Source organism: Clinocottus analis, unplaced genomic scaffold (genome assembly GCF_023055335.1).
Source record: "Clinocottus analis isolate CAN_PGR_092001 unplaced genomic scaffold, fCliAna1.0.p SCAF_20, whole genome shotgun sequence".
NCBI classification, from domain to species: domain Eukaryota; kingdom Metazoa; phylum Chordata; class Actinopteri; order Perciformes; family Cottidae; genus Clinocottus; species Clinocottus analis.
In genome coordinates, this window is record NW_027175932.1 from 8,447,138 (window position 1) to 8,473,892 (window position 26,755).

Below are 26,755 nucleotides of genomic sequence, written 5' to 3' on the forward strand. Positions count from 1 at the left end.
AAACTAAAACTATCCCTTTATAAAACATGTATTGAATGTGAGCTTTAAACTCTGAAAGATCTGCTCATGATGAACTTCTGCACAGACCATTTTTACTTTACCGCAGTAGCATCCAGTGGCGACCAATAAATCATTGTATTTATAATGCCATGCTTTTAGCATCTACACTATAGACTCTGGGGTTTCTGTGCTCATGTCACAGTTATGACACATTGAAGCAGAGGCAGTGCTCTTTTGAACAAGTCTAATCCATTTTCACTGGAGTAAAAGGCTCTTTTTATATCCTGTCTTGACACGTGAAGCTTGCATGCAACCTATACCTCAATGCCTAAGCATTAAGCTATTTATCATGGTCACGCCCTTGTGCTTCATGTGTGTGTAGAAATACAATCCTATTTCAGCGCAGGCCATACCACTGTAAGAGATCAACATCCAATTATTGTTGCTATGCACATTGGGATTAATCATTTATAATAATTCTAGATTGACTGCACCGCATTTCTTCTCAGTTCTTGTGCCACTTCTGTCGCGCAGATATAACCGGTTGGATATCATGAAGGCAGATGGTTCGCTGTGAGAAACGTGGTGGGTGCAGTGCTTACCTGGTTTAATATTATGCATATGAAGCCCAGGCGATGGGGTTGCCAGTCTGATGTCGCTCATTAATTCTTCAGTTCAGTGGGCTGTGGACAGACACAGCAGATTGACAGGGGATGAGGAGACTTCACCGGCGTCTCCTTAATGCTTTGAAATGGGAGTCTAGTTTAGCTTTGATGCCTCCTATTGCTAAATGGACATCACCCCCCCCCCCACACACACACACACACACACACTCACAGCCTATCAGCACACACTGTCAGTCAGTCATCTCAGTGTGAATACATGAATACTGTAAACTATAGCGACAGGGTAAATTACTATGTGTGCTATCAAGCCACAAAACATAAAAAATGCTTTATGACTTCCTGTGAGTGTGGATATGGAGATCGGGAGGCTTGGTTCGGTGTAGCCTGGAGGCAGGTGGGGTAGTTCTTCCAGGTGCGGCAATCATTGCAGTTTGCATTTAATTCTCCCTCGTGTTCAATTAGCAATCATTTTCTAAACAGAATCCATGTTTTTAGAGCGTAGCTGATTGCACACTATCGATCAGTGGCAGCACTTGTGTACATCCATCTACCTGCATTTTGCAGCTGAGATAAATAACTCTTGTGTATTCCTTGCCTGACACACACACACACACACACACACACACACACACACACACACACACACACACACACACACACACACACGATCAGATGTGTTGTTCTCTGCAGGAGTGGATGCATTTTTCTCAGAAAGAGCATCTTTCAGTGAGACGCAAGTGTTGCTCTTGTGCGTCTCACATCCAAACCTGTAAACTGGTGGCCCCCGCATGCATAATGCATGGTGACCGAGCCACATTTAAAGTGGATCACTGAAAACTTGTGGAGCTCTGTGTGTTTGACACTAAGCACAGGGGAGGAAAGCAGAAACATGAAACTGATAGGGATTTAGTTGTTTTTTCCGTGTTTTCACAGAAAATGTGTCCACTCCTTAAGAAGTGTCTTTGGCATTGAAAGGGGTAATGTGTAAACAAGGTTCCACAGCCTCTGTTAAGCACAGTGGTGCTGAGGGCTAAACATCAGCATGCTCACAATGACAATGCTTGCAAGCTGATGAGCATGTGTAATGCTTACCAGCTTGGTGAAATTTGAGACAGATTAAAAGTTTAACCTGATGATAACGGAAAGGCACGACATTTCTTGATAATCCATCCACTAGTTAAAATATTTTAGCCCAGGAGCTGAAAAAAACGTCATTGTGAAGATTTATACATGACAGGACAAAATGTTTAAAAAATCCTTTTTTTCCCCGAATCGTTCTTTTTATCATTATTTTTTATTACAAATACCACCATCAACAAATACTGAACTCAAGGCCTCTTCAATGAACTTTACAGTGAAAAGCAGCAGGTTCGAGTTGAAAGGCTGCACTTTGATACATTTCCTGGACTTCCCGATCACTTAATGTGAAACATTTCTCAAAAGCACCGTACAAATTATTTTACAATAAATAGAAATAACAATAAAGAATATAAATATGAATCTATTCAACATTTTAAACATAATTCACACATGTATGGTTTAGGGTCCGGGGTCAGCATGAGGGTCAGAGTTTGGACTTTACGGTGAGGTAAAACTGTTTCAAAAAGCCCTCCTAGCTCATGAATAATATGAGATTTTGAGATAGCATAATTATATGTTCAGTGTCTTCAACTTTTCAGATGCCTCTGACTTAACAGACATTATCAACACAATGAAAGGAGTGTTTTATTAGATTAGTTCAGTGATTTTTACAATGTTGGTCTGGCATTCATTGCCGGCTACAATACAATCAAATAGTGTCAACTCTGACCTTCATGGTTTGGTGATACATAACATAAATAAGATATGACAGAAAATTTGACATTCAGTGTAAAAAAATCCTTACAAAAAGTTACTGAGTTTACAAAGTGTGAAAAATATTGTAATTTCCCTATTATAAAAAAATGCCACTTTAAACGAGGCAAGTGAAGTTGCTTCATATGCAATGAAACACAAGTATATGGAGTACGGAGAGACAATACATAAGTACATGGAGTTATTATGTTGGTTCCGCATATGTTTCTGTGAATCAGTTTGAACCAACGTGCTACCAAAAGCATCTCCTATCAAAAGCCAGTGCATCACCAAAAGGTTTTAATGGCTGAGGTCTTGTAATGAGAGAGTTTTACTATTCAAACATTCTTGAAGTGATAGTTACAAAGTTGCCTTGGGAATGCTACAGAAGTCCTCCAGCAGTGACAGTTTAATCAAATTTCACAGACAGACATTTTTTTTTTTTTTTACATAAAGCAGTCGTTCCTGAAATGCAGGCCTCCTGATCTTAAAGTGTTCAGTACTTCGAAATATGCTGTACTGCTTGTGTCCACTACACAGTTGTGACAGATAGGAAAGCGTTATGTACTTTGGAGCCCTCTGGGACTCGAGCCCCATGAGTCATCAGCTCCTGGATGGTCATCCAGTTATCCAGAATCTTTTTGTTTCGTTTCTTCATCATCTTTTTGTGACTGAGCTCCAAGATATTGACCTCCTTCCTGCCCTCCGCTCCGCTGGTCGGCCCTTCCTTTAGACACTCGAGGCGGCTCTTTTGCATGAACTCCCTCCTCTTTCTTTGCTCCCTGGCTCGTGCCAAGTGCTGCTTCCTCTCCTCTTTGCTCCAGTAGCGGCCCATCTTCATCTCACTCATAGCATCGTCATCCGTGGTCATGCCTCCGCTCCTCTCTTCTCTGATCCTGAGCGCCCGCTCCCTCAGAATGCGGTCGCGAGCCGGCCTCCGGGCCACGTAGCGCGTGCCGTCAGCCCGAACTTTGACCTTCCACTCGATACGGGGTTCCCCGGGGCGTCCCGTCCGGTGAACGGGATCTCTGCAGACACTGAGCAGACTCAGCTGACTTTGGGAATACTCCAGGGATGAATGTTGTTGTAGCAGCTGCATGTAGCTCTGCAACAGAGAGAACATTGTGAGCACAGCATTGTCTTTAGATGTGAGGTGCACTTGGGCGTGCACCTCTCACGTGACTGTCACCAATTGTTCACTTATAAAACTATTTACATGTCTAGGGATTATACAAAATAGGTCCATTTGTTTTGAGATGCTTTAGAAACAGAAGGGCTTCATTTGAGTAAATTCTTTGCCAGCCAAATCACATTGTTTACAGGATATTCAACCGCCGACTCTTTATGGTACTTGCCTTGTTTCTTTACAAGGCTCATACAAAGGCAATAAAGTAGTCCATGACTATTATATATAAGTGTACGGATAATTATAATCCTTCAGCATTGTGGAGGATGGTTCATGGCTTTTTGGTGATTACACCAACAGTCTAGGGGCATATCTATGGGTTACAATCGTGGTCTTTTTTGATTCTTCACAGTTCAGTGCGTTTGTACGCCCTCTGGAGTTTCCGAGAATAATGCAACGCACATCACATTGAGCATAAGGGCTCCGTTCATGCGCGGAGCTAAGCCAAGCACGAGTCTAAGCAAAGCTTTAGGTCGACACGTCTCTTATTGATAAAACCTACCTGAAGTTGCCTGGGCCCTGCCTGGCCTTGATAGGGTGTTGTCTGATAAGAACCATAGGGAAACCCCCTCCTGGAATCTCTGCTCCTCCCTTTCTTCTCACACCTCTCATCGTCCGCAGGCAGGGAAGGGTCGGACTCAGACCGGGAAGGGTTGCTCTGCTCTGGGCTGCTGGAGATAACAGGGCGTGTGTCTGCTGGTCGACTACAACTGGGTGAACCCTGCGTATTGGGGATACGGATGGGGCTGGTGGGTGTGGAGGAAGCCAGCCTAAGGTTTTTCTGGTTGGTGATGCTGATGCGTCTATTCAAAGAATGATCAGGAGATCTCTCCATTCCTAAAGGTGTCGACCGCGCACTCTCCGCTGTGTTGTAGGCACTGGAGCTGTCCTTTTCTCGAATCCTGTCGCTGTCCGAGCGCTCAGGGTATTCATGGATGTCGGCCAACCGGCCTTTTCGCTTGTGTCCATCTTTGGGGCTTCGTCCCGGTGAGCAGGACGCGGGTTGCGAGGGGTCCAGCTGGTGGGCCTGGCGAAGCTGATGTGCCTGCATGATGCTCTGGCACTCAAGCTCAATGCTGCACAGTTCCTCATTTAGCATCCTCAACTCCTGCTCCACTCCGTTGCCTCCTCCAACACCGTCGATACCATCTTCATCCACTTCTTGCTCAGTGACACTGCACTCTATACTGTGTCGAATGGAGTACACCCCACACTCGCCTCCATTACGGATTTGACACTTGAGCTCCAGAAGTTGCTGAAAGTGATTCTCTAAGCCTAAACTCCCTCCTCCACCATTGCGAATACTGATGACCCCTTCATGGCCTTGGCCTTTGGACAGTGTCCTCGGACCCTGGGTGTCCTGTGGCACTGCAGCCCCTCGTCTTGAGTGTGGATGCTCCACCCGCCAGCGCTCTCTCAGGCATTGGGCTGGGCTCCTCCTATGGAGTCTATCCAACAGTGGTTGGTGATCGGGACTGTCTGTACTGTGACCAAACCCACTGTCTTTGTCTTGGTTGTTGGAGGAACAGGTGGCTGTGTCGGTTGTCATATCTTCTTCAGCTAGATGCTGGTGCATAAAGAGAGATACAAAAAAAACAATAAGTTCTCCTCAAGCAATGTTCTCTCTATTTTTTTTTTCAGAGCAAAATAAATATAAGTATCAAAGGTTCTGTTTTTATAGCAGTTTGAATATTGGAAATTGCAAAATTATGAATATTATTATGTCATTGAAGCTGACTTTGAAGTCACTTTTCTCCAAAACTGTACAGTAAAATCTCATAGCCATGTACATGTGCATAGCAGAGGTTCCCAGGAACAGGACTGCATTGTGATTTTACTTTACAAATTTAAGGATCTGTTTTTATAGCCGTTTAAATATTGGAAATTGTGACATTATGAATATCATTATGTCATTGAAGCTGACTTTCAAGTCACTTTTCTCCAAATTCGTACAGTAAAATCTCAAAGCCATACACATGGACGTAGCAGAGGTCAGCATGAACAAGGCTCATTGTAGTTTCAATGGTGCTAATGGAGGCAGAGCGCTCGCAGAAGTATAGCAGCAGAAGTACAGCAGCTTAGAGGGAACACTGTCCTCAAGGCCAATTTTATTCATGCAAGACCTTATGTTTATTGCGGAAATATTATTGTGTTACAAAGTGCATTGTGAACAGAGAATGATCAGCAAAATGTCCCTTGGAATTACATCTATAATTGACGATACTGCACCTTGCCATTTATGTCCAATGTCAACACCGTAAGTAGTGCACCCTATATGTAGAGAGCCTGTTTGTCAAATTGTGTCTCCAGTTTTAATGCATTTCTCTCAGCTTACTCTCTCACCTCATCTCCCCTGTCAAAGTTACGCCCCTTCTGCTTCCTCCTCTCCTCCAGGATTTCCATCTTCAGCTCCTCCACAAGCTCCTGTTGCTCGTCATCCAGCCATACCTCCTCCTCCAGCTGAAATCACAACATCTTGTGAGAAACCTGTCTTTTGCCATGTTGTTTTGTGTGTGTGTATAGAAAGAAACTCCTGAAAATCACGCTGACAGCTCGGAGGAAAGCAAAAGGCACTTAGACAGCTATTTGACATGACAGGGTTTCAAGAAAGAGCTGGGAGCCTGCAGGTGTGTGTGAGTGTTTACCGGGGTTTCTGGTCTCGTCACCAGCAGAATGATGCTCCTCGCTTCTTCACTTGACAACAAGGCAACGGCTTTCTCTCTGTCTTGCACTTCACAGCCATTTATCTGTACATCAAAGACAAGTGTAAGAGGAATGAACTTGTAGAAAGTCCTAACCACACACACAAGAAAGGACCTGTAATTTCATCAGCATCATCAACCATTTAACTGACATGAACGAAAAGATAAGTGTAATACACCTATAGTTTCTAGCTAGACACATCTTGAGAAATCACACTCAGACACTTCTCTCTCCTCGTCCTCCCCTCATTCTATCCATTTTCTCCCATCATTAGTCTCTTTTCACACCTTTCTTTCTCAGATCTCTCCATCTGTCTTTCTTTCCTCCAACTCCATACAATCTCTAGAAAGGCACGGGTAGGCTGCACGCTCGCTAAGGGAAGTCAATTGCAAGCGCGTAGTCCGACCTCACGAGAGCCTGCTCTCAGCACACATCCAGACACACAATTAACTGTTCAGTGACAGGTGGCGTTCATCTTTTCCTCACTAGAGTAATGGGTCTGTCAGAAGAAGATAATAGGGCCAGCAGTACAGCGGGCCCCGCTCCCCACAATCATTCACCCTACCGGGATACAGAACACTAGTGTGAGAGAATGGAGGTAATCAGAGAGTGCTATGTACAATAAATATGGAGGAGAGGTAATGTTGGCACATTGTTGTTCAGACTGGAAGCAAGTTTAAAGGACATGCAGTAAATGTCCATCAAACTATATTTCAGCATTTTAATATTTGTACAAATATAATGGCTGCATTGATGTGCTTGGTTGTGCTCAAATTACCATATTTTTTATGTTAATGTGTTACTATTAAGTATGTCTTAGTTTGTGCTATTTATGTTGAATTTTGTATTCAACATATCCGGCAGAACATTGGATGCTCACATAATGATTTTGAATAAACTAGTGATAAGCACGCCATTGTTTTCCAAATCATACATTGAAAATTCTAAGTCTTCTCTAACTTCATAAACATGTTGTATCCATTCTAAATGTGGAGGATTCGTGAAATGCATAGAGTGCACGGAAATTAGAGATATGTTAACTACACATTGTGCCGAGTTACACACATATCCACGTGGCTCTGTATTACAATGCCGTGTCATGCTGGAGAAATGCTTGTGGGCTGCTGACCAGACTCATCAGTTGCAGAGAAGTCTATAAGCTGTCAGCGTAACGTTACAGACAACCTGGCACGAGAAGCTCAAAACGGCTTTCAGGGTAAGTGCAACAGCCAAACAGGAGGAGCGCAGTCAGAGGCAGAAAGTGCTTGCACTGAACTCATCAACTAGTTCAGAGTGCACACACACACACACACACACACACACACACACACACACACACACACACACACACTCATATAAATGGGCTAATTCCACAAATATCAGACATGGCTCAAATAACGGAAAGACCATGAAATTGGATAATTAGTAGGAGAAAAGGTAGAGCACATAAGGGGCTCAGGCAACTTCTCGTTAAGTCCTAACGAGGGACTGCTCACCTGTGCGACCTCCTCCTGGTGTCTAATTGGTAAGCTTAAAGTCAAGAGTGCAAAGCCTTACACTTTGCTAATCCTGTATTCCAGCGGGACAACAATGGGCACTCAAACTGTTTTGTATTCGTGGTCGACTTGATACAGACACAATCCAAAGAAGAAAAGCTGTTGCAACATTTTAACTGTGTGAGAACTACAAAGGCTTTTTGTAGATCGCTCCAGAGGAAGACAGAGAGGAGTGCCAGAGATGATGAAGGGCCGGGTGTAACTGAATAGGGCTTTAATTTCCCTGGCAAAACGAGGTGATTAAATATACATATGCTTGACCGGAATGGAGGCACTGGCTGCTTAGCTATGCTCTGAAAAGACTGCCCTGCTCGCAGGTTGGAGGACCTAACACAGAAAAATCTAATAGGAAATAATGGGTTTTACTTTTTTTATATTCTCTTTTGTTAATACAGCTAATATCACATACAAGCACCTGTCATGAGTTCATAATATAACCTGTGTGAATGTACTTTGGTCACTGTGATGACAATAAGCACCTGCAGAATACGATCTCCTTCCTTGATGCGTCCGTCTCTTGCTGCTATGCTATTTGGCTCCACCTGCACAAAAGAACATGGAAATCAATGTTGACAGTCGGTCACTATCTCTCTCTTTTTTCTTTAAAAAAAACCCCACCACTGATGCACCGCTCTCTCACCACTGCTCTCTCATCTCTGCTGTCAGCTAAAAAGTATGTTTTTTTTTCATGAAGAGGAGTCTATTTTCTCAGTGACAACCTCATATTTTTCTTATGCCACAGGTTTGTTTTCCCATGTTCTTGGCGCTGACATGTGTTTAGTAGCTGGTGACTGACACTGACTGATGCAACATGGAAGTCCTTAACATCCTACAAGAGACCATGTGAGTTATAAATAAAAACATCTAAAAATAAAAACAATAAAAGTTTGCGAATGTTTGTCGCACAGATATGATTTTATTTTAGTTGAATGAATAAACATCTCTTATTTTTCAGAATGCGTCCCAGTGGATATACAGCAACAATACAAGCCCTCAAATTTCATAAACGTTGTTGTTCTTGCATTGCAGATCAAGAGCGATCGCTACATGTGGGGAAACAAATCCCGAGTGGAAATGGAGAAAAGAATCACGCACGTCCTAAAGTTGCACGGATGCTACAAGCCGTTCATACATTTTAATGAGCGAAATTTGCAATTTTATTATTTTTTTATCAAACATTTCAAAATAGATGTGTTCAGTCTTTACAATCTGTTGAGGGTTAGCAGTTTTCATATTAACATATTCTCATCATTCATCATATTCCTTGTCTGGTTTAAGTAGAGCAAGTGAAAACCAGAGAAATGTATCACAGATTTATTGATATGTAATTCTAAAGAGATTGAAAGAAACTAAATATACTGTAATTCTGTCATTGAGATCCTTATGGCAGCTCTTACTTTTCACATGCTTGCCTTTTTTTGGGGTAATACCGGGATTGAAACTGCACCTGCAGTCAGATTAAACATTTTAAAGCCTTCATAATGTCATCATTCATTCAGTTTGGTTTCGGAAAGAGCAATTTGCAATTATTATTTTTTTATTTGCAGAAAAATCATATAAATTTGAATAACAATCTCTGTAATACATCTTCTCTTTGTTTATTGTTTTTGGTATTCAGAGGTTTTACAGTAAATTCATCATTTAACATACTGTGTGGAGAAAAGAGAAGGTTGTCGCTCAGAGCTAATTAAAACATTAAATTAAAACACATCAGAGCAGGAGGAATGAGGAGGAATGAGAATGAACGGGAATCACATTTCAAACCTGGCTTCCTCTTTTGCCATGCATCGCTCATTCAGAGTTGATATTTGACTAGTTTCCTTCCTCCCTCATTCTGTACTACTTGCTCTGTGCTTCAGTACATACAGATGGGAATTCAAATGGGATTTCATGCCATCTTTTAATAACTTCCTGCTCCAAAGGAAACTGATCATGGGAACATGTAGCTCTGTCAGACCTTATCGGGGAAGAAGGTAATTGCATGCCCAGAAAAAGCAATTACTAATAAATACTAAAAAGAAAACTGTTAAATGTGATTACACTATGTTTACCTATAAGTGTAAGTGTGTCAAATAACGGGAACATCTGTCCCTACCTGGCTGACATAGATGCCGCTGTCCTCCTCATCGTCGGTCCTGTAGCACAGTGTCAAGCCAAGCTTCTCCAGGCTGTTCCGCCTGCACAGCTCCACCTCCTGTTTCACACACAAATAAATCAACAATGTTTTAAACTAGAAATGCTTTTCCGTGGTGCACCTGTTATGAGTCGTTTTTTCTTAGTGGATCTGATGGATTCCAAAACCCCTATTGTTTCAAACACAGAGTTTATTCATCTGTTCTACAGTGCAGCTGAAACGATACCACCCACGGGAGAGGAGGTCCAACTTGATTTTCATGCTCTACATCACCGTCACTAATCACTTTGGGGGGGTTGTTGTTCTGTAGTCAGAAGTAGTGAGACTGCTTCCGGCAAAGATAATCTATGTTAATTTTCTACTGATAATATCCAGGCAACCTCAATTGCCTACCTTTCTCTCTCACTCACACACACACACACACACACACACACACACACACACACACACACACACACACACACACACACACACACACACACACACACACACACACTTACACAGAGTTATATATTCATGAGTGCCGTTGCATCCCCATAAGCACTTATTGGTGCTCAATATGCAATTAAGAGCATATCAGATGCTTCCACACGGCTCTCAACATGGCGACAGCTGAGCCGGCATCTTAAGTGTTTACCTGGGGGGGACCAAAGTAAAAACTAAATCATTGTGAACACTTGAAGTGAAAATGTTGCATTGCTTTGTTATAATATTATGTTCTGGTTTGCCTTAAGCACTATACTCTCATTTTAGCTCTTATTTGTGCTCCATCAACTCCTAAGGGAGCTATCTCTATGTTTTGCTGCTTAATGCTAACTGTCAGTTGTTTGGACCTGAGCAGAGTTGTATCAGAGCACACCATGAAAACAGCTGCCTGCTGTGACTGGAAATGAGGTTGAATAGACGAGAGTGAATCAAAATGGTAAAATTCTCTGCGATAAAACCAGTTGGCTAACACACGTTAGAGCTAAGGGGGTACTGAATACAATGCTTTTGCGATGCCACATTATAATTGTTGTCACCTTCCATAACCAAAGCGGGACAAAGCTGTCACCCGCATTGCTAACATTTGAGCTATGTGTCAGTCTGGCTGTGTCTACTAGCTGTTGAATGTATTTTCAGGGGAAAAAGGTACCAAGTTGATTCTGTAGATAGCACATACCCACACGGATTGAGGATTTTAGTTCCAAACTGGTTTAGTCCCTTAGATTTGGTCTCCTGATTAACACCTTAAGTCCCAGTACTCACTACAATATAACTCAGCTCAGCACAATTAACATGTACACAGACACACACACACAAAAACACACACGATAGAGGACAACACCGCAAACACATAAACAAAGCCTCAGCATGTGTTCTGTACATCAATGAAATAAAAGCCAGTCAGCATCAAACTGATCCCAGCATGTGTCAACATACAGGGGCAGGCCTTTCATGGCTGTCGTAATGGTATTCCACTGGCTGGTCCCGTCCCAGTGGAAATGTCTCTAAATTTAGCTTGACTCACGACTGGCTCCTTTTCATCTCTGCTGTGTATAAAGGTAATCACATAAAGATAACTCAAGGGCTAATCTTTATTAACCCCATGCTGCCAAATTCATTTCAGCACTGTGAAGTTGTGAAATGAGGCGAGTGGGGTAAAATGAGGGATGGGGGCAAGAATTAAGCCCGGGCCCCCTTTTTTTCTGTCATGGGAAGCCTTGATAGCAGAGATTGGCAGGGGAAGTAATTAATTTCTGTGGCATTTAACTCCCTGTGCAGACAGCCTTGACCTTCAAAGGTTGGGGTGTGTGAGGAGTTTATAATATTGTTACACCATGAGCTGGTCCTGACTTCCCACACTCCTCACCAGTTTAGTACACTGGCTGATTTGTACAGCCACTGACAGTGAAATAACAGCCGCATACATTTAGATCAGACAGCACTAACGCCTTTATGTCAGTGCACATTGGGTGGTACGCTGGATTACTGGAGTCAGCTCTCGCGCTGTGAAGCCCACTAGTGAAGATGTGTGGAGCCAGGGGTGCTGAAACTGTAGATAAGCTCTATTTGTGATGATTGGATCCTAATCCGTCTAAATTATGGCACAGCGGGCAAAACAAATTTCATGTGGCTTACAATGCATTGACACAATTGATGGAATTTGTATTCTAACTTTACAGTATATGGATTCACAATTTAAAATAGGAGAGATATCATTTACCACATGCTACTATATTAGAAATGGAGACATGTGACAGGTGGTGTGCTGTCTTTCAGAGCCTCATTAAACATCTGTTTGTCTCATATGCATTTACCAGGACACTTCATTTTCCATCCAAAAGAAATGACTGCCTAATTTTCATTGGCACATTGTTTCCAGTTGTAGATGATGACATCCTTTCAGCTGCCTGTATTTTATAATGACAGTCTTTAAAAAGTGATAATCCAGCCAAGAAAAGCTTACAAATAAGAGGTTTCCTTTTTTCTATTGGATGTTTCCCCCTCTACTTTGGTGAGACTTTTCTATTTGCTAGTAGAATGGCATCCTCAAAACAAACCATTTAGTGGAGACAGCTCTTTAAAGTGTGACAAAATAACTCCTATTAAAGGGTTATCTTGGATCGGATTAGAGACTATTGATTTTTAAACATGTACCTGCGTTACAAACACGGAGGTGTGGATTTTGTAAGATGTCTGCATTCATCAGGCAATAATAAAGACAGTATCTTGTTGCATCATGGTAACTATGGGGTTTTTGGATCATAGACCATACCACACAGCATCGATGTCTTGGCCTGTGCTGCATTATTGTTGACCATCTTTCATTTATAATTTATGAAAAGGTAGTACTACGCTTTTCTTCTTTTTTTGATCCCCTTATTTCTACTTGTAATATTTTGGGGCTTTTGAACATTAAAACAACCACGGCTTTGATGTTTGGCATTGTTGAAAATTGAACACTAAACAGATACGTGTCTGCTTTCTGGAAGACTGCTGACACTTCATTAATCACTGTGTAAACTGATAACCAAACAAAGCTTTCATTCAAATCCCTTTGCCTGGGAAGTAGATCTAAATATCCAAAAGCGGTTGCAAACTGTTGAGAACACAATTGACTTTCATATCCAATTCAATATAATTCAGTAAAAGTGGTTTTGGAATGGCTTGCTAACAATCGAGTTAAAAAAAGTAAAAGGTAATGTTGGCTCTGAAACTTATTTGATGCATCTACTGTCTGCTACTCTGCAATATCATACAAAAGTAGCAGGAGTAGTATTATGACAGCAGGAGTACCCATGTGGACAATCAGTTTGAAGTGAAGCCCAACCTGTCAGAAGTAATGTTCCTGGGAATGGCAGCCTTATTCTGTACCATCCAAGACGAAAGCCATTCGTGTTTCAGTTAGATACACATGGATGGACAGAGGTAAGTGAGGACGGCTGATTTGGTGTCTGTACGTTTGGCAGGTGCTGTGGGGGTATGTGCGTGTGTGTGTGTGTGTGTGTGTGTGTGTGTGTGTGTGTGTGTGTTGTAAAGCCGACCTTGATCTGATACTACGGCTATTACTGCACACAAGCCATCCAACCCCCTTCCCTCCCCCCATTCCACCCCTGACACACACCGGAGACTCTTTCATCCACATGATGCCACAAGGTAAGGCCACAGCTGGCAGCAAAGGCATCCTAATGACCCACAATGCAGTTCACTGAACCAGGAAGTGCCTATTAAACCAGGGAGGACCATTGACAGTTGCAAACGTCGCACATCACTGTCATGTAGCATGACCCTGAGGTCCACTCTCTGAGTGGCGTGGTCATCTGTTACAATGGAGCCACAACAGACCGTATGGCAATGAAAAAATAGTAATAGTAATGCTAAAGTAAGACGTAAGAACAGGCTTAACGTGCCTTGCTAAACATCAGCATGTTAGCGATGTCTTCGTAAGCATGTTAGCATGATGGCATTAGCAAGTGTTGGGACTAAGGACAGCCTCAAAGAACCGCTAGCTCAACTGTAAGGAGTACTAATTAATCCTGAAAAGATATCTATCTTCAATAACTCTATCTGTGTAATTTGGGGCAATACGAATAGTTTTTAACAGATGCTGCTAACATGCACCAACACTAATACTAATTATTTTGTAAACAAGCAAAAATCTTTCCAAACTTAACAATTAAACAATATTTAACTCCTTATTTAGGACATGAGGTTTATTTGTATTGGAGATACTCAGTATTCTGAGTACGGTCTACAATTAATCAGACAAGAAAACACTTTTTAAATAAATAACATTGATGGCAGATCACTCACCAGCCTCAACTGAACGTATGCTGGTTGATTAATCAGTGCAAGGTTGATTAACATTCTGTAACATTGCTCACCCTAACAAGCAGTGAGTGCTTGCTTTTTACCACACGACAATTTCTGTTTTCAGCTTGAAGTGGTTGTCTGAAAAGGGGACACACATATTTCTGAAGGACAGTGCATAATGAGAGGGAAACTAACAGCTTGTGACTGAAATACACTGGTGATTCAACAGAGAGGAATTTTCTTTTGGTACGATTAGATGAATGGCCTTCCGTCTTCCACCCAGGGTCTTTGCTATGCCACGCAGAACAATCTAGCGTAGATACAGCTTTCACAAGGGACAGACAATTTCTGTGGCTTGTACTATTGTAGGAGACAATCTCTCTTGAATTGTTGTGGGACTTGCGAGCATCATACGTCAGGGCGAGCCTTGGATTATCTCCAGAGATTGTTTATTACTGACACAACAATGGCCTCTTGTCCAACTGCATTCAATCTTGTTGGACTAGCTTCAAAGTCTGAAGCCACAAAGTGAGAGATTGCACAAGTGTTGGGCTGTGCACATGCCACGGTTTTGTATTAGTTCGTTCCAGAGTTGTTACCATTTTATTTTTCATTTCAAAATTGAATTCAACGTAATACCTAATGAGCTCCCAGTCTGATGAAGACATCTTTTTCAGCGCCCATCAAAAGATGGTCACATAAAAGCACATGGGGAAGGATCATGAAGTGTACATGAATGTGATTGGAAAACTCTCATCATGTTCTGATAGTTCTGTTTTTTAATGATTTTTTTAATGCTCTTACCTCATACTCATACTCTTCAGTCCTCTCCACTTCTGCTGGGATATTGGACAGGTACTCTGGACATTCATAAAACTCATGCTCCATGGTGTGGATGGAATGACAACTAGACAGAACAAAGAAGAAGAGATAGTTACTTTAAAGATCATTAATGTATGCTCCTTTATGCATATGATGTCTTTAGTGTCATCACTAATATGGAATAAGCCACTCATGTATTGAATGGCTTTTACAGTGTGAGAATGACGTTAGTATACCACTTAAATTAGGAGCAAGTTTGAAATGGCTTCTTTCAGGGTAATTAAACCCTGAAGAAAAAATTCACCAAACATATCCTGATTGTTATCATGTAATATAACACACCCCTTACATTAAAGTACTGTATCTCCTTTAAAGTACTTATTTTGCAACACAACTCTAAAAAGCAATGTAAACATCAACCAATTGCCCCATAAAAGCCATGACCTCTGCAAATTGTCCCCTTGATAATGGCCCCTCCATAATTATTGACCCAAGCTAGCAGATTTGTAGTTTCATAGTACAAATTGATTTCATCTAGTGCCCAGCAAAGCCCTATTAATAGCCACAGAATAGACGCAGCGCCAGAAAGCCTGCTCTATCAGCCCATTGGCTTTTAATCGTGCAGCAAAAGCTCCCATTAAAGAAAATGGATGTCGCACACAGAAGCAATTATTGCATACAGGTTTGGCTCTGCATAATGATATCACAGGGAAAAAGTACTTTGAAGGTTTCCACACCGTGATACAACTGTTTAACTACTAGTTTGAAATGAAAGAGAACAACAATAGAAGCCTCGGGGGAGCTTCAGGTTCATTTGAGGTTTTTTTTCTCTTCCTGGTTCCAGCAAACAAAATAAGGGAGTAATCATTTTCAACTTGTTAATGTCATATCAGTGTGTTGCACCGGTACCGATCATGTCTCCAAATGGAAAACTTCTCGCATGAGCTTTACTGCAAGTGTTTGCACTCACCTGTCAGACAATAGGAAGGGACAGATGTCAGGGACTGGAGGAGTAGCCGGCCGAAGCTTCGCCAGCGCCATAATGTGCTCGAAGGTAATGTCCGTCTGTGTGCAAACGTCCACCACACACACATCCTGTGGCGCGCCGCTATGGTTATGTGCAACGGCGGGGGCTCGTCTGAGAACCTGGACAACGATGGGGTCTCGCCTGATTGCCTCCACCACTGCCTCCTCATGGTCGACCTTGGAGAAGTTGCGCCCGTTCACCTGGAGGAGTAAGGGGACCAAAACGCTGTGGTCAAAAAGATGCAAACAATAGTCTGTTCCGACTTCTGAATTCCTTTCACAATAATTACAATACATACCATCTCTAAGAAGAGGAAACTAAGTAAAGAGTGAAAGGAGACCTTGTACACTTTTAAATATCACAGTGACTTTTATTTTTTCAAACCCTCATTTAGCCAAGGACGATCTGACAGACATGCATGCTCTTTTCCCCAACAAACTGTTTCACATTCACACCTGGGAGCATCGCACTACTTTTATATGCAGTCAGCCGCTGAATAGCTTCCAGTAAAGCAACTACAAGTTAAGTGCTTTTATAAAGGGCACTTTTGCAGTAATTCTCGATGGAAATATAAAAAAGAAATCTGCCTTTTTTTTTTTACCGAACAGCTGCACTTTCCCAACAGGTTCAGACCTTTTCTCTGCTCGTCACGAATGCTCTTCTCTACCCTTTTTGACTGCTGCCACATTTACAGTATAATGTAGACTACGGCATTTGCTGATTGTGAAAAAACTCTTTAATGAGCTCATTTTGTCTTGTTTTGTTTTGCACCATTATTCCTCTTCAAATCAATCTAGCTCTAATGCATTATTTACATTGCATTCCTACCATTAGGCCCATAAAACGTATCTATACGAATAATACTGATTGAAGAAAACGACCAGCAAAGTGGGAAGGAGAAATCGGGTTCGACAATAATCCATTGGGAATATCAATTTTGGCAAGCAGCGCCTACTTCGTGTGCAAGATCAGGAAAGGTTGTGCCACAAGGGAATCAATGCAGAAGAGATGTCTTACTGACAGCTGTCAATGTGAAAACACACACACACACACACACACACCTATGTGTTTAATTGTAACCCAATTAGTTTAACCTCTGTATGCTGAGGCTGTGAAGTTCATTTTCAGCCTGCGATTGATTGTTTGCATTGATTTTGGGAGTGAAAGTGTCAGAGTTTGTCAAGGGCTTAAAATGTGGGAGCATATGCCTAATGTCAGCATCATTATTGGGAGAACAAATTAGAAAAAAGAAAGAGTTACCGGTTGATTCTAAAATGTCTCTTGTACTGTATATTTTAGCCCGGTGGAAGGACTTAGTAGCAGCAAATTGGATAACATGTTGATGGCGTTATATAGTTTTCTTTTTAGGATGTCACATGGGGTATGCAAACAAACCCCACATACCAAATGTTCCAATGGCTTCAGGAACTCATCAGTCCACATCTTGCCGCCATCTGCAGCAATGATGGCATTTGACTTGCATCCAACCTTTGGCTTAATTGTGTGTTTGCTACATGAAAGTTCTCCTCCACACACACACACACACACACACACATCATTGAATCATCCCCTTTGAATCTATGTCCACCTTAGAAAAAGTAGGGAGAAAATTCCACAACATTGTTGAGTTGTAATGAGATCCAGATGGACACATTAATCTCCAATCAGAGGGAGTGCTCTGAAAGCAGGAAGTGATTGTGCGGTTACACCTGCCCGTGTGTTTACCTGCTGTTGTTCCTCCATTCAATCTGCCTGTTGATGAGCTAACTGGAGGCTGATTAATAGCCAGCAGATGTGACAACGACCCGGGATAATGGCTCAGAACGTGCAGGTTTTATGTTCGTGTACACATTTTGTACATAATATAGAATTTATAAAGCATTAAGGATGATTAAACCACAAATGAGGAGATAAAGAGGAGCAGATGAGTTAGGGAAGAGGTTTAAAGCTTTAAGACAATTGAGATCTGTATTGGGCAAAGTGGTTCACAATCAAAATCATTCACATATTCATTTTTTTTATGTTCACGTTTAGTATGCTCTCATTCATAATATAATGAATCTGTATTTCTTAGTTGTGTTATTCCTACTACTTATCCTTCTTAACACACATCTTCTGCAATAAACCTTCAGTGACACAGTGATGCGTAATAAAATATTTTCCGTACGTTTCATCGAAACGTTCTCATTTTCCTATTTTAATATTATCATTTACCCTTGAAATAACTTCCTTGGAGGGATTGTATTTTGATTCAGTCATAGTATAGCATTTTCCTCTCCATCCATCTGTGTGCGTGAGTGGGTGAGATGCATGGAAGCTGTACGTGTAGGCACGATATCCATACTGACACATGGAGGTGTGCGGATTCCATCAATATCAAAACAGTAATTCCATTTTGATTACAAGTACCCTTTTTCATTTCTCCACTGCGCTCCTGTGACCAAGCTGACAGAGAGACGATATCAACTCAATGCATCATCTGCTATAACCCCTGAAAGTTCTGCCAGAACACTAAAAATAGTAGAGATCCCGGTAGTCCATAGGGACGGCTGTAATGAACCAACAATCTCACGCAGCCTTCATATACCTTTCAAGTTAAAGGTTACCATTGCCAATAAAAATGGTTCCCAGTAGCCTTAAACCAAAGCCTCTTGTCTCTCCAAACACTCTTCCTTTAAAGGTCAAGGTTCAAAGTGGTGTGCTACAGTTTGGGACAGAAGAATATAGCCTGTGTGTGTTTCTACTTGTTCAGTGAGCGCACTGGGTCATCATCGATCTACAGCCTTTACTGAAAATGTCATTTGCTTGTTATCGGCCCTCTTTGTTATTATTACTTGAGACACTTATTGCATGGCGCTTGTCTTTTTATCCATACACGTTCTGACCCAATAAAGCGTCAGACCGTCTGATGGTTTTAAGTGTTGTATCACACTAGATTAGATGTTGTCTATGATGTATTGCTCCATATGTTCATACAAATAAAAGTCCACAAGAAATGATTCAGTGAAAGTGGGGAAAAAAAATATATGGGTCAAACATAAAAGTCTGTGTAGGGCAGAAACCCTATAGTTGCTCAGTTTGTGGTCTCAAAGACAAATTGGAAGTCATATAGTAGTGAGACCATATAGCTGCTTGGTTTGTTGTTCATTTTCCCTCTTGGATGATTAAAATAAAATTGAAATGAATTAACTCGGGTTCTTAAGATTCTCGATGTCAGATGTTTACTGTAAAAAAAAAGGAAATAACATTTGCATAATTGACTTTTTCTGAGGTTATAGCAAACATGTTAAAAATGTCTTTGCACGTCCCTGCTCTAAGTGTTACATTCTCCAAATAATTTGGACTATAATCTCTGTAAATTGCACGTAATTTATTTGTACTTAAATACTATGAACTTTTGCACATGGACAATATCTTGCACATTATTTTCACAAAGCTACTACTTTAATTTTACAACAGAGATGTTGCAGCAGACTTTTTTTAATGTTATTTTTATTGACATTTTTATGTTTGTTGTCTTAAGCAGTTATTGCTTTTGTTTTTATGTTCTCTTATATGAGTATGCTTTGTATGCACCAAACACAGAATATAACTCCTTGTAGGATATGTGACAACCTATTTGGCAATAAGCAACATTCTGATTTAAGGGTGCAGGGGAAACACAGTATCTACAAAGAAAGAAAATCAATCTCAGAAGCTTAGATGGCCCTTACTGTGAAACTAAACTACTGTTGAGCCGGATTAACTTGTATTGTTGATGTTTTTTTCATTTTTTATCTTGCCCATGTTTTGGATTTAGCTACCTCCTAATTTATGTGGTATAACAAACTAAAATACTAACATGTTGGATACATTAAAACATATTTACTGGAAATAGGTCGGCAAAAGTACGTTCACTCACCATACCAGCTGTAGTTTTTAGACTTTTAGTTGCTGAAAATGTGTACTACATGCTTATTGTCCATAAACAGCTGAATTCAAAGCGCTGTCTCCTCTCTTATCTTGTGCTATGAAAAGTCCTTTTCCTTTTCTTTGTTATCCACTTCTTGACATTACTCTACAACGACTTTAAGGTCACACACACACACACACACACACACACACACACACACACACACACACACACAGCAAACGGCGAGTCTCAGCTCCCAGCCATTAATGTCACATTTTGCTGCCTGTGATGCACCAATTACACACATCATTGACTATACGGGTTTACTAGCGGACCGTGGTGTGGAAATGGTTGGTACATGTGTTGAGACGGGGTTGAAAGTAGCAAGCCAATCAGTGCCGGGCCTGAGGCTTTCAATATGCTCAAGAGAGGACTCATGTCAACCTTTAAACGAGTCACACCGTTGGATCAGTGGGCCACTAAGACGGCTAAATGTTTACACTTTTGAATACAAAAAGTAGCAATAAGGAAAGCCCTGAGATACAATTTTGTTTTTGTGTGTGTCCGTGTGTATGTGTGTGTTTTCTGTGCAGAGATAAGAGCGTGATGGAAACCACTCAACCTCACAGCTAAATCTGACAGATACCGTATCATTGTGAGCAAATGGGGGCACACACACACACACACACACACACACGTGCACACCGTTTAAAGATGACATCAGCTCCCCCCAGACTTGAAACAGCTCCACAATGCGGCTGTTTGCATTAGCCATGTTTGACTGAATAATGGCAGGATCTCGGACTGAGGCTCACAATGGCACACGAAACAATAACCTGCAGAGAGGCACCTGCCTACTCTCCACCGACCTCGCCTGCCTCTGAGGAAACACAGAGGACAACACCAGCGGCAAGCTGTCTTCCATAAATCACCACAGATCATGGTTTTCGTGAACTTCCGCTCAATTCAAGTGAGATTGTTTTTACATTGAAATTGGCATATTGTGATGAGTGACGAAGCGCAGGTGGCGTGCTCCAATAATCTGTTAAAAAATCTCATTTCTTTTATTCCTTTCGCTGCATTGAGGTGGTTTGAGGGTGGGGGGGGGGGGGGGGGGGTAGGGGCACTCTCATGTGGCGAGGGCTCACTGTCGTAAATGTCTCATTTCAATAATAAAAGTGTCTGACATGCAATATCACCTATGTGCAGCGGAGGCAAAGAAGATGATGGTTTCATGAATTTGAGTGGCAGGCTGTGCAACCGGTGGGCCGTGCTCGGTCAACTGCATCGCACCGATTCTTGGGTCGCGTTGGGATGAGAATAACACAGTGCTATTGTTGCATGTGTGACAATCACTCAGGGCAAACAAGCAAAACAGGATGACAGGATTGAAGTAAACCTTGCACCCCCTATTTCTCTTTCCAAAACCTTCTAATCTTGATCAGCGAAAGATCAATATTAATAGCTGTAAACTATTTGCAAATGGTCAATTATAGACTTAAAAGGGCAAATCAAGGCAGCTTGTTTGGTTAGCAAGTTGCCCATTAGTACCTCTCTCTGCAGTTAGCGAGCAGTTAGCGAGCCCCCCTCCCCCAGGGAGGAGGAGGGGGCAGTGTTTAGTTTAGTTTGGAATATTTGACATGATCTAAAACTGAAGTTGATTTGCTTTTATAGGATTTGCACTGTCTGCAATGTCTTCTCACAGGTTATACATATTCCTCTTTAAGTTACAGGACTTTTGTTTGTTAAGGTTTTGTAAGATGTGCCATTTTTGTGGTCGACAGCAGTGACGTTTAGTTTCCTTATGACTTTCATATTGAGCTCAGAAGTCAGAAAGTGAAAAAAACAACAACTCTGATATTATCTGTCCCTTACTGTACAATTATAGCTGCTGCCATTTCAAAGGACATAGAGAATCCTATATATAGGCTTCTGTAAAATTTGCCTGAATGGCTAAAAAACATGTAATTCACTACAATTACAGCCAATTTCAAGCTGAGTATGATGACTCTGTGGGATAAATGACTGCTGTGATGCATTGATGTGATCCATTTGAGGAGAGACAAATTGTGTGAGGTAAGGATAGTTCATCAGTACCTCATTGCAGAACCCTCAATCTGAGTCAACACGTAACATTTCAACCCCAGGTTCCTCTCTGAACTTACTTTTTCCTCAAAGTTTAACAGTTTAACTTCAGAAAAGCCCTGACACAACTTAAAAGAGCATGAGGAGTTAGTGATATTTCACATCCGTTTTGCATTTTAAGCCCGATTTGTTCGTCTTTCCCCAATCAGAAACTGTTCACTATGCATTGTGACGCTCTGCTGTTTTACATTTCTGCATCGCACCAATTAATCAAAGTGACAAGGTATTTAATGAGAGGCAATTAGAGTGTTAACCGAAATGCAAATCAGATGGAGAGAGATGGGGGTGCTGCGAGAGACGTGTGTGCGTTTGTGTTGGTAGCAGTAGTAGCGGCTTGGGGTATGCATATGTGTGCGTTAAGCTATGGCAACAGGGTTCAAGGAGATTTCGCTCAGTGCGCTTATGGGGACTCTTATTCGCCGGTTTCCCGCCTGTGTTTATGTGCTCGTCTGCACCCATGATTGCATCTCTGTCCGCTCCTGCAAGTGTCTGAACAACTTGTAATGAGTGTCCTTCACAGTTTTTCACAGACATGGTCTCCTGCACAACAGGCAAAAACAACCAATTAGTTCTGCATGGAGGAAGACCTCATGACAACATGAAACATGGATTAAATAGCTGCTGGCGGGACTGATGTTAAGTAGCCCGCTCGAGTCAATCCCTTGTACATCACACAGTATCTGTGTGCGGTAGATTAGACTGTGTTTTCTCTTGGAGTCGCTCTTCACAGAGCTGGCTTGGTTTTTAGTTTTTTAGATCTTCGCTTCAGAGGGAGCATTAAATGTAAAAATGTATCAAATTTTAGCACAAGAGTGGCATGCTTCAAATGTTTTTTTTGTTTTTTTTTACAGTCGCGCAGCAACAGCAGAGACCAGTGCTTTCCACATGTCCCTGTTCAATAATATCTGCTAAAAGTAACAAGCTGGTGTACTGCCCTTCAACTGGTTACCCTGCGTTCAAGCCCCTCCTCGTGAAGCACCGGCACTGCTGAAGTGTCCTTCAACAAGATCGACTTTGCTGCTCGGCAGCTGATCATACGCTGTTGCCTTCCCATAGAGGGAGAAAACAAAAGATTATTTACTACATTTCCTGGATTTAATTCAGACGATCTTCATCATAGCCAGAACTGGAATTTGCACCAAAAACTCGGATAAAACATAAAATAAAATCGCCCTGTGACTAATTTCCCCCATTAAACCAAAGTTGTGAAACAATGCAGCCGGCGGAGGTTTGTTGTTATTTGGTCAAAAAGTTTTTAAAAAAAAGTTGCCTTACAGTAAAATACTATTACAAAAAAAAAGAAACATAAAAAATATAAAATATAAAAAAAGATTTGTTGATGTCACAAAGAAGTCATGATGAAATGGAAGTACTGTCACCCTATTTTTCATCTAATTTGATTTTTGTAATGATTAATGTAATCAATAACAAAAAACTTTTATGTCAAACATAATACGTGTAATATTCTTTATTTTATCATAGAAGCTGGACCTAAATGCAGACCGGAGAGGCAGCAGGATGACTTCAGAGAATTTGTTGGTAAAATAGCTTCCAGGTTCAGTACATTGAGATAATAGATGCTCAAACACAAAAGCAGGACATCAACCTGGGAAAGGGACTTAAACCGAGGGAATGAGATGCAGGTGGGTGATGCAGGTGATGCAGGTGATGCAGGTGATGCAGGTCAGGTTATTGCAGAGCATAAGAGAGTGGCAGGTTTTGACATGACCTGATAGTCACGTGAGAAGACTGAAGAATGAGAGAATTCACATAGTTTCAAAAGTATTACTTATTGTTACCCTTGGATGGAGTACTAATGGGCCAATTTGACATCTTCAAAAATATATATATATCAACTGATGATCATTTTATGTTTTATGTCTCTATTGTCTTTGAAATGATTGGAATAACATTTTTTTGAAACTAATATTATTAAAACTTGTATTTCTCTTATCCTGTCTGTGAAGTGATGTTTCTTTGTCTTGCTGTCAGGGCTTTATTTCCCCTTTTGTCTGTCATTGTAACTGCAAGTCAGCCCATTTCATTTATATTCAATGTGTAAAAACAACGTATATAGCCCAAACCCTCTGGAAACAGACAGTACATCACTTTCTGTTCTGTGGGTTTTGTGCATGTCTCGAGGGTTTCTCATCTCTAGCTCTTCACATGTCTATTTTTCCCCACCTCAGTGTGAAACCACCAGCAGTGTAAACGTGCGCGCAGACATCACAGACTGTTGACTTGTGACTGTCATTCCAAGCAGCCATTTCTGATGTAAGTGGGGGGAAATCAAAGGTTATCTTCTGTCAGTGAACGCATTAAGAACCATCTCATTTCCTGCTCTTTGTACCACTTCCAAATGCAAGGCAGCTTCCTTTCAATTAGGCTTCAAGAATACAGATACTCCCCACTGGCACATCCTTGGAATCAAACAGGATTTGTCTCGTATCTTACATTTTGGAAATACAACAAGAGCATTTTAGATTTACTCATAACACAACAACATATGTGACACTTTCAAGGGAAAAACAACCTCCTCCTGGATCATCACTGTGGTAATCAAAAGCATATGAAGTCCCATTAAAACATTCTTTACACAATAAAAAAAAACCCAATGGCAAAGGTCGAGGAGGTTTGCTTCACACCGTCTTGCTTGATCCCTAATCTCATTCAACATCTACAGTAGCCCGGCAGGTATCTTTATTTTCTCTCACAAAATGACAAATGCCTTTTGCCTGGTGGGCTCATACATCATGGCAGGGCCAACGTGTCTGTGTTTAACTAATAGGCTCCATGTCCTCAAGCAACCACGGATGGCACGGGTTATGACAAACTGCATCAACAAGACATTCATTACCCTCAACATCCTAGCAACCAAATCACAATTACCCTGATCCAAGAGTGAGCATCCAGCCCCGCTGCCACGCTCTTATTCCTCGCACAACATGTCGTCAATGCATAAATTAGCCTTCTTTTGTCACATTGGGGGGTTGGCGGGTATGAGAATTAGCTTAGTTTGTTTTGCTTGTGATGAGACTGGGTGAACTGATGGCAGATGACTGCAAAGCGCCTTTTTGGCAAGTCAACAGACACTCATTTTTTGTACATATGAATATGTTGGTGGATGTCTTGCATGTATATTTCACGTATGTATTCTTTTTTGTGTGCATCCATGCAGGTAGTTGTCTTGACTGAGTAATGCACTTGGTCTGCGCTGTGCCAGGACTCTATTGTTGCACTGTGTCCTCCCCACAGTCATTAGATTGCCATTAATCTCTCATCTGCCATTAAAACAACAGCCAGTGAGCTGGACTGAACAATACAGGGGGCCTTCCTCCAGCCCCTCGACACACACAAGCAATGAGTTTGAATTAGGCTCTCGGGGGTCACCGATTAGACCCACATATTTCATCCAGACAGCTGAGTTCACAAAGAGGTTATGTGTTACTCCTCTAAATGGGAAAGCTGAACATACATTCTCTATCCAAGCATGTCATCTATGTACGTAGTGTATTTAAAAAACGAGACAATAGAGATAATCTTATTTTCAACAATGAAGTGATGTACTGTCGCTAATTCTTCTGTGCCATCGACCTCCATTGTTCTCATAAAAGATGCGTTAAAAACCACAATAAAGCAGAAGATGACAGATTATTTCATTACCAAGAACCAGGGCACTGTAGTTTATTATAAAGCCAATTCCACAAACTTCATTCTGCTGCCATAAAAACCGCACTGCTGAAAATTGTTTCCAACAAAATTGTTACTTTCTCCTGTTTGAGTAACGTTTACTCAAAACTGAAGTGCTATGGGCTATTATTAGGCTTTTCAGAAAAATTAAACTATATACAGTATATGTGACCCTTTAAAAAAAAAGAAAAAAAAAAAAAGATTTCCTTCATTGCAATGCGGTTGAGTGTCATTGTCACGGTAGATGTCTGGGTGGATAAACAATTTTATATTGTGTGTATGTATAGTAAGCATTGAACAATCTATAGTTTATAGTTATCTTTAGATCGTTAATTGTATTTATACAATTTGAATATGTTTATGTTTTGGAAATTGACACTATTAAATACCAAATTTACCAAAAAAAGGTTAAAGTCGACTCAGCACAGCAGTCACAGCTGACTTCTAGATGTGGACTTGGCTCTTAAAAGAGCCCATTCAGTTTCTGCTGCCTTGTTTTCATTGTTCTGGATCCAAGCAACCACAGTGGGTAAACGTAGACACACAGCGGTTTAATGGTGTCATGAAAGTGACACCCTGTGACACATCAGTGAAAAGACAGACACAGTTAGAGCCGAGGCTCAATGAATACCTACTGAACGCATCAGACATTTGCATAGCTTCTCATTGCTTGAAGCATTTTGTAGACTCATAACTATCACAGAATTTTTTTTTTACAGAGTTCATAATCTTTGAATTAAGACAAGATTCTCAAGGAAACATTATTGGACTCTGGACTTAAAATCCTTTAGTAATGAGATCATTTATACCATAAATCAGAGGGATTTTGTTAATCCTAAATGTTA

The 26,755-nt window shown here is 41.2% G+C and overlaps 1 protein-coding gene across 1 annotated transcript in view; it reads right to left on the bottom strand.

Annotated features, from left to right (window-relative positions):
* Positions 1 to 1,998: 1,998 nt before the first annotated feature.
* pdzrn4 (PDZ domain containing ring finger 4) overlaps positions 1,999 to 26,755 on the bottom strand; it is a 35,141-nt gene continuing 10,384 nt past the window's right edge. Inside the window, exons 2-9 of the mRNA XM_068586452.1 lie at positions 16,127 to 16,383; positions 15,139 to 15,241; positions 10,000 to 10,098; positions 8,384 to 8,446; positions 6,291 to 6,392; positions 5,989 to 6,105; positions 4,148 to 5,212; positions 1,999 to 3,564 (exon numbers count right to left, since the gene is read on the bottom strand). Of these exons, the coding sequence (XP_068442553.1) occupies positions 2,992 to 3,564; positions 4,148 to 5,212; positions 5,989 to 6,105; positions 6,291 to 6,392; positions 8,384 to 8,446; positions 10,000 to 10,098; positions 15,139 to 15,241; positions 16,127 to 16,383 (2,379 nt within the window). The 3' untranslated portion in view covers positions 1,999 to 2,991. The remainder of the gene's footprint in view (positions 3,565 to 4,147; positions 5,213 to 5,988; positions 6,106 to 6,290; positions 6,393 to 8,383; positions 8,447 to 9,999; positions 10,099 to 15,138; positions 15,242 to 16,126; positions 16,384 to 26,755) is intronic.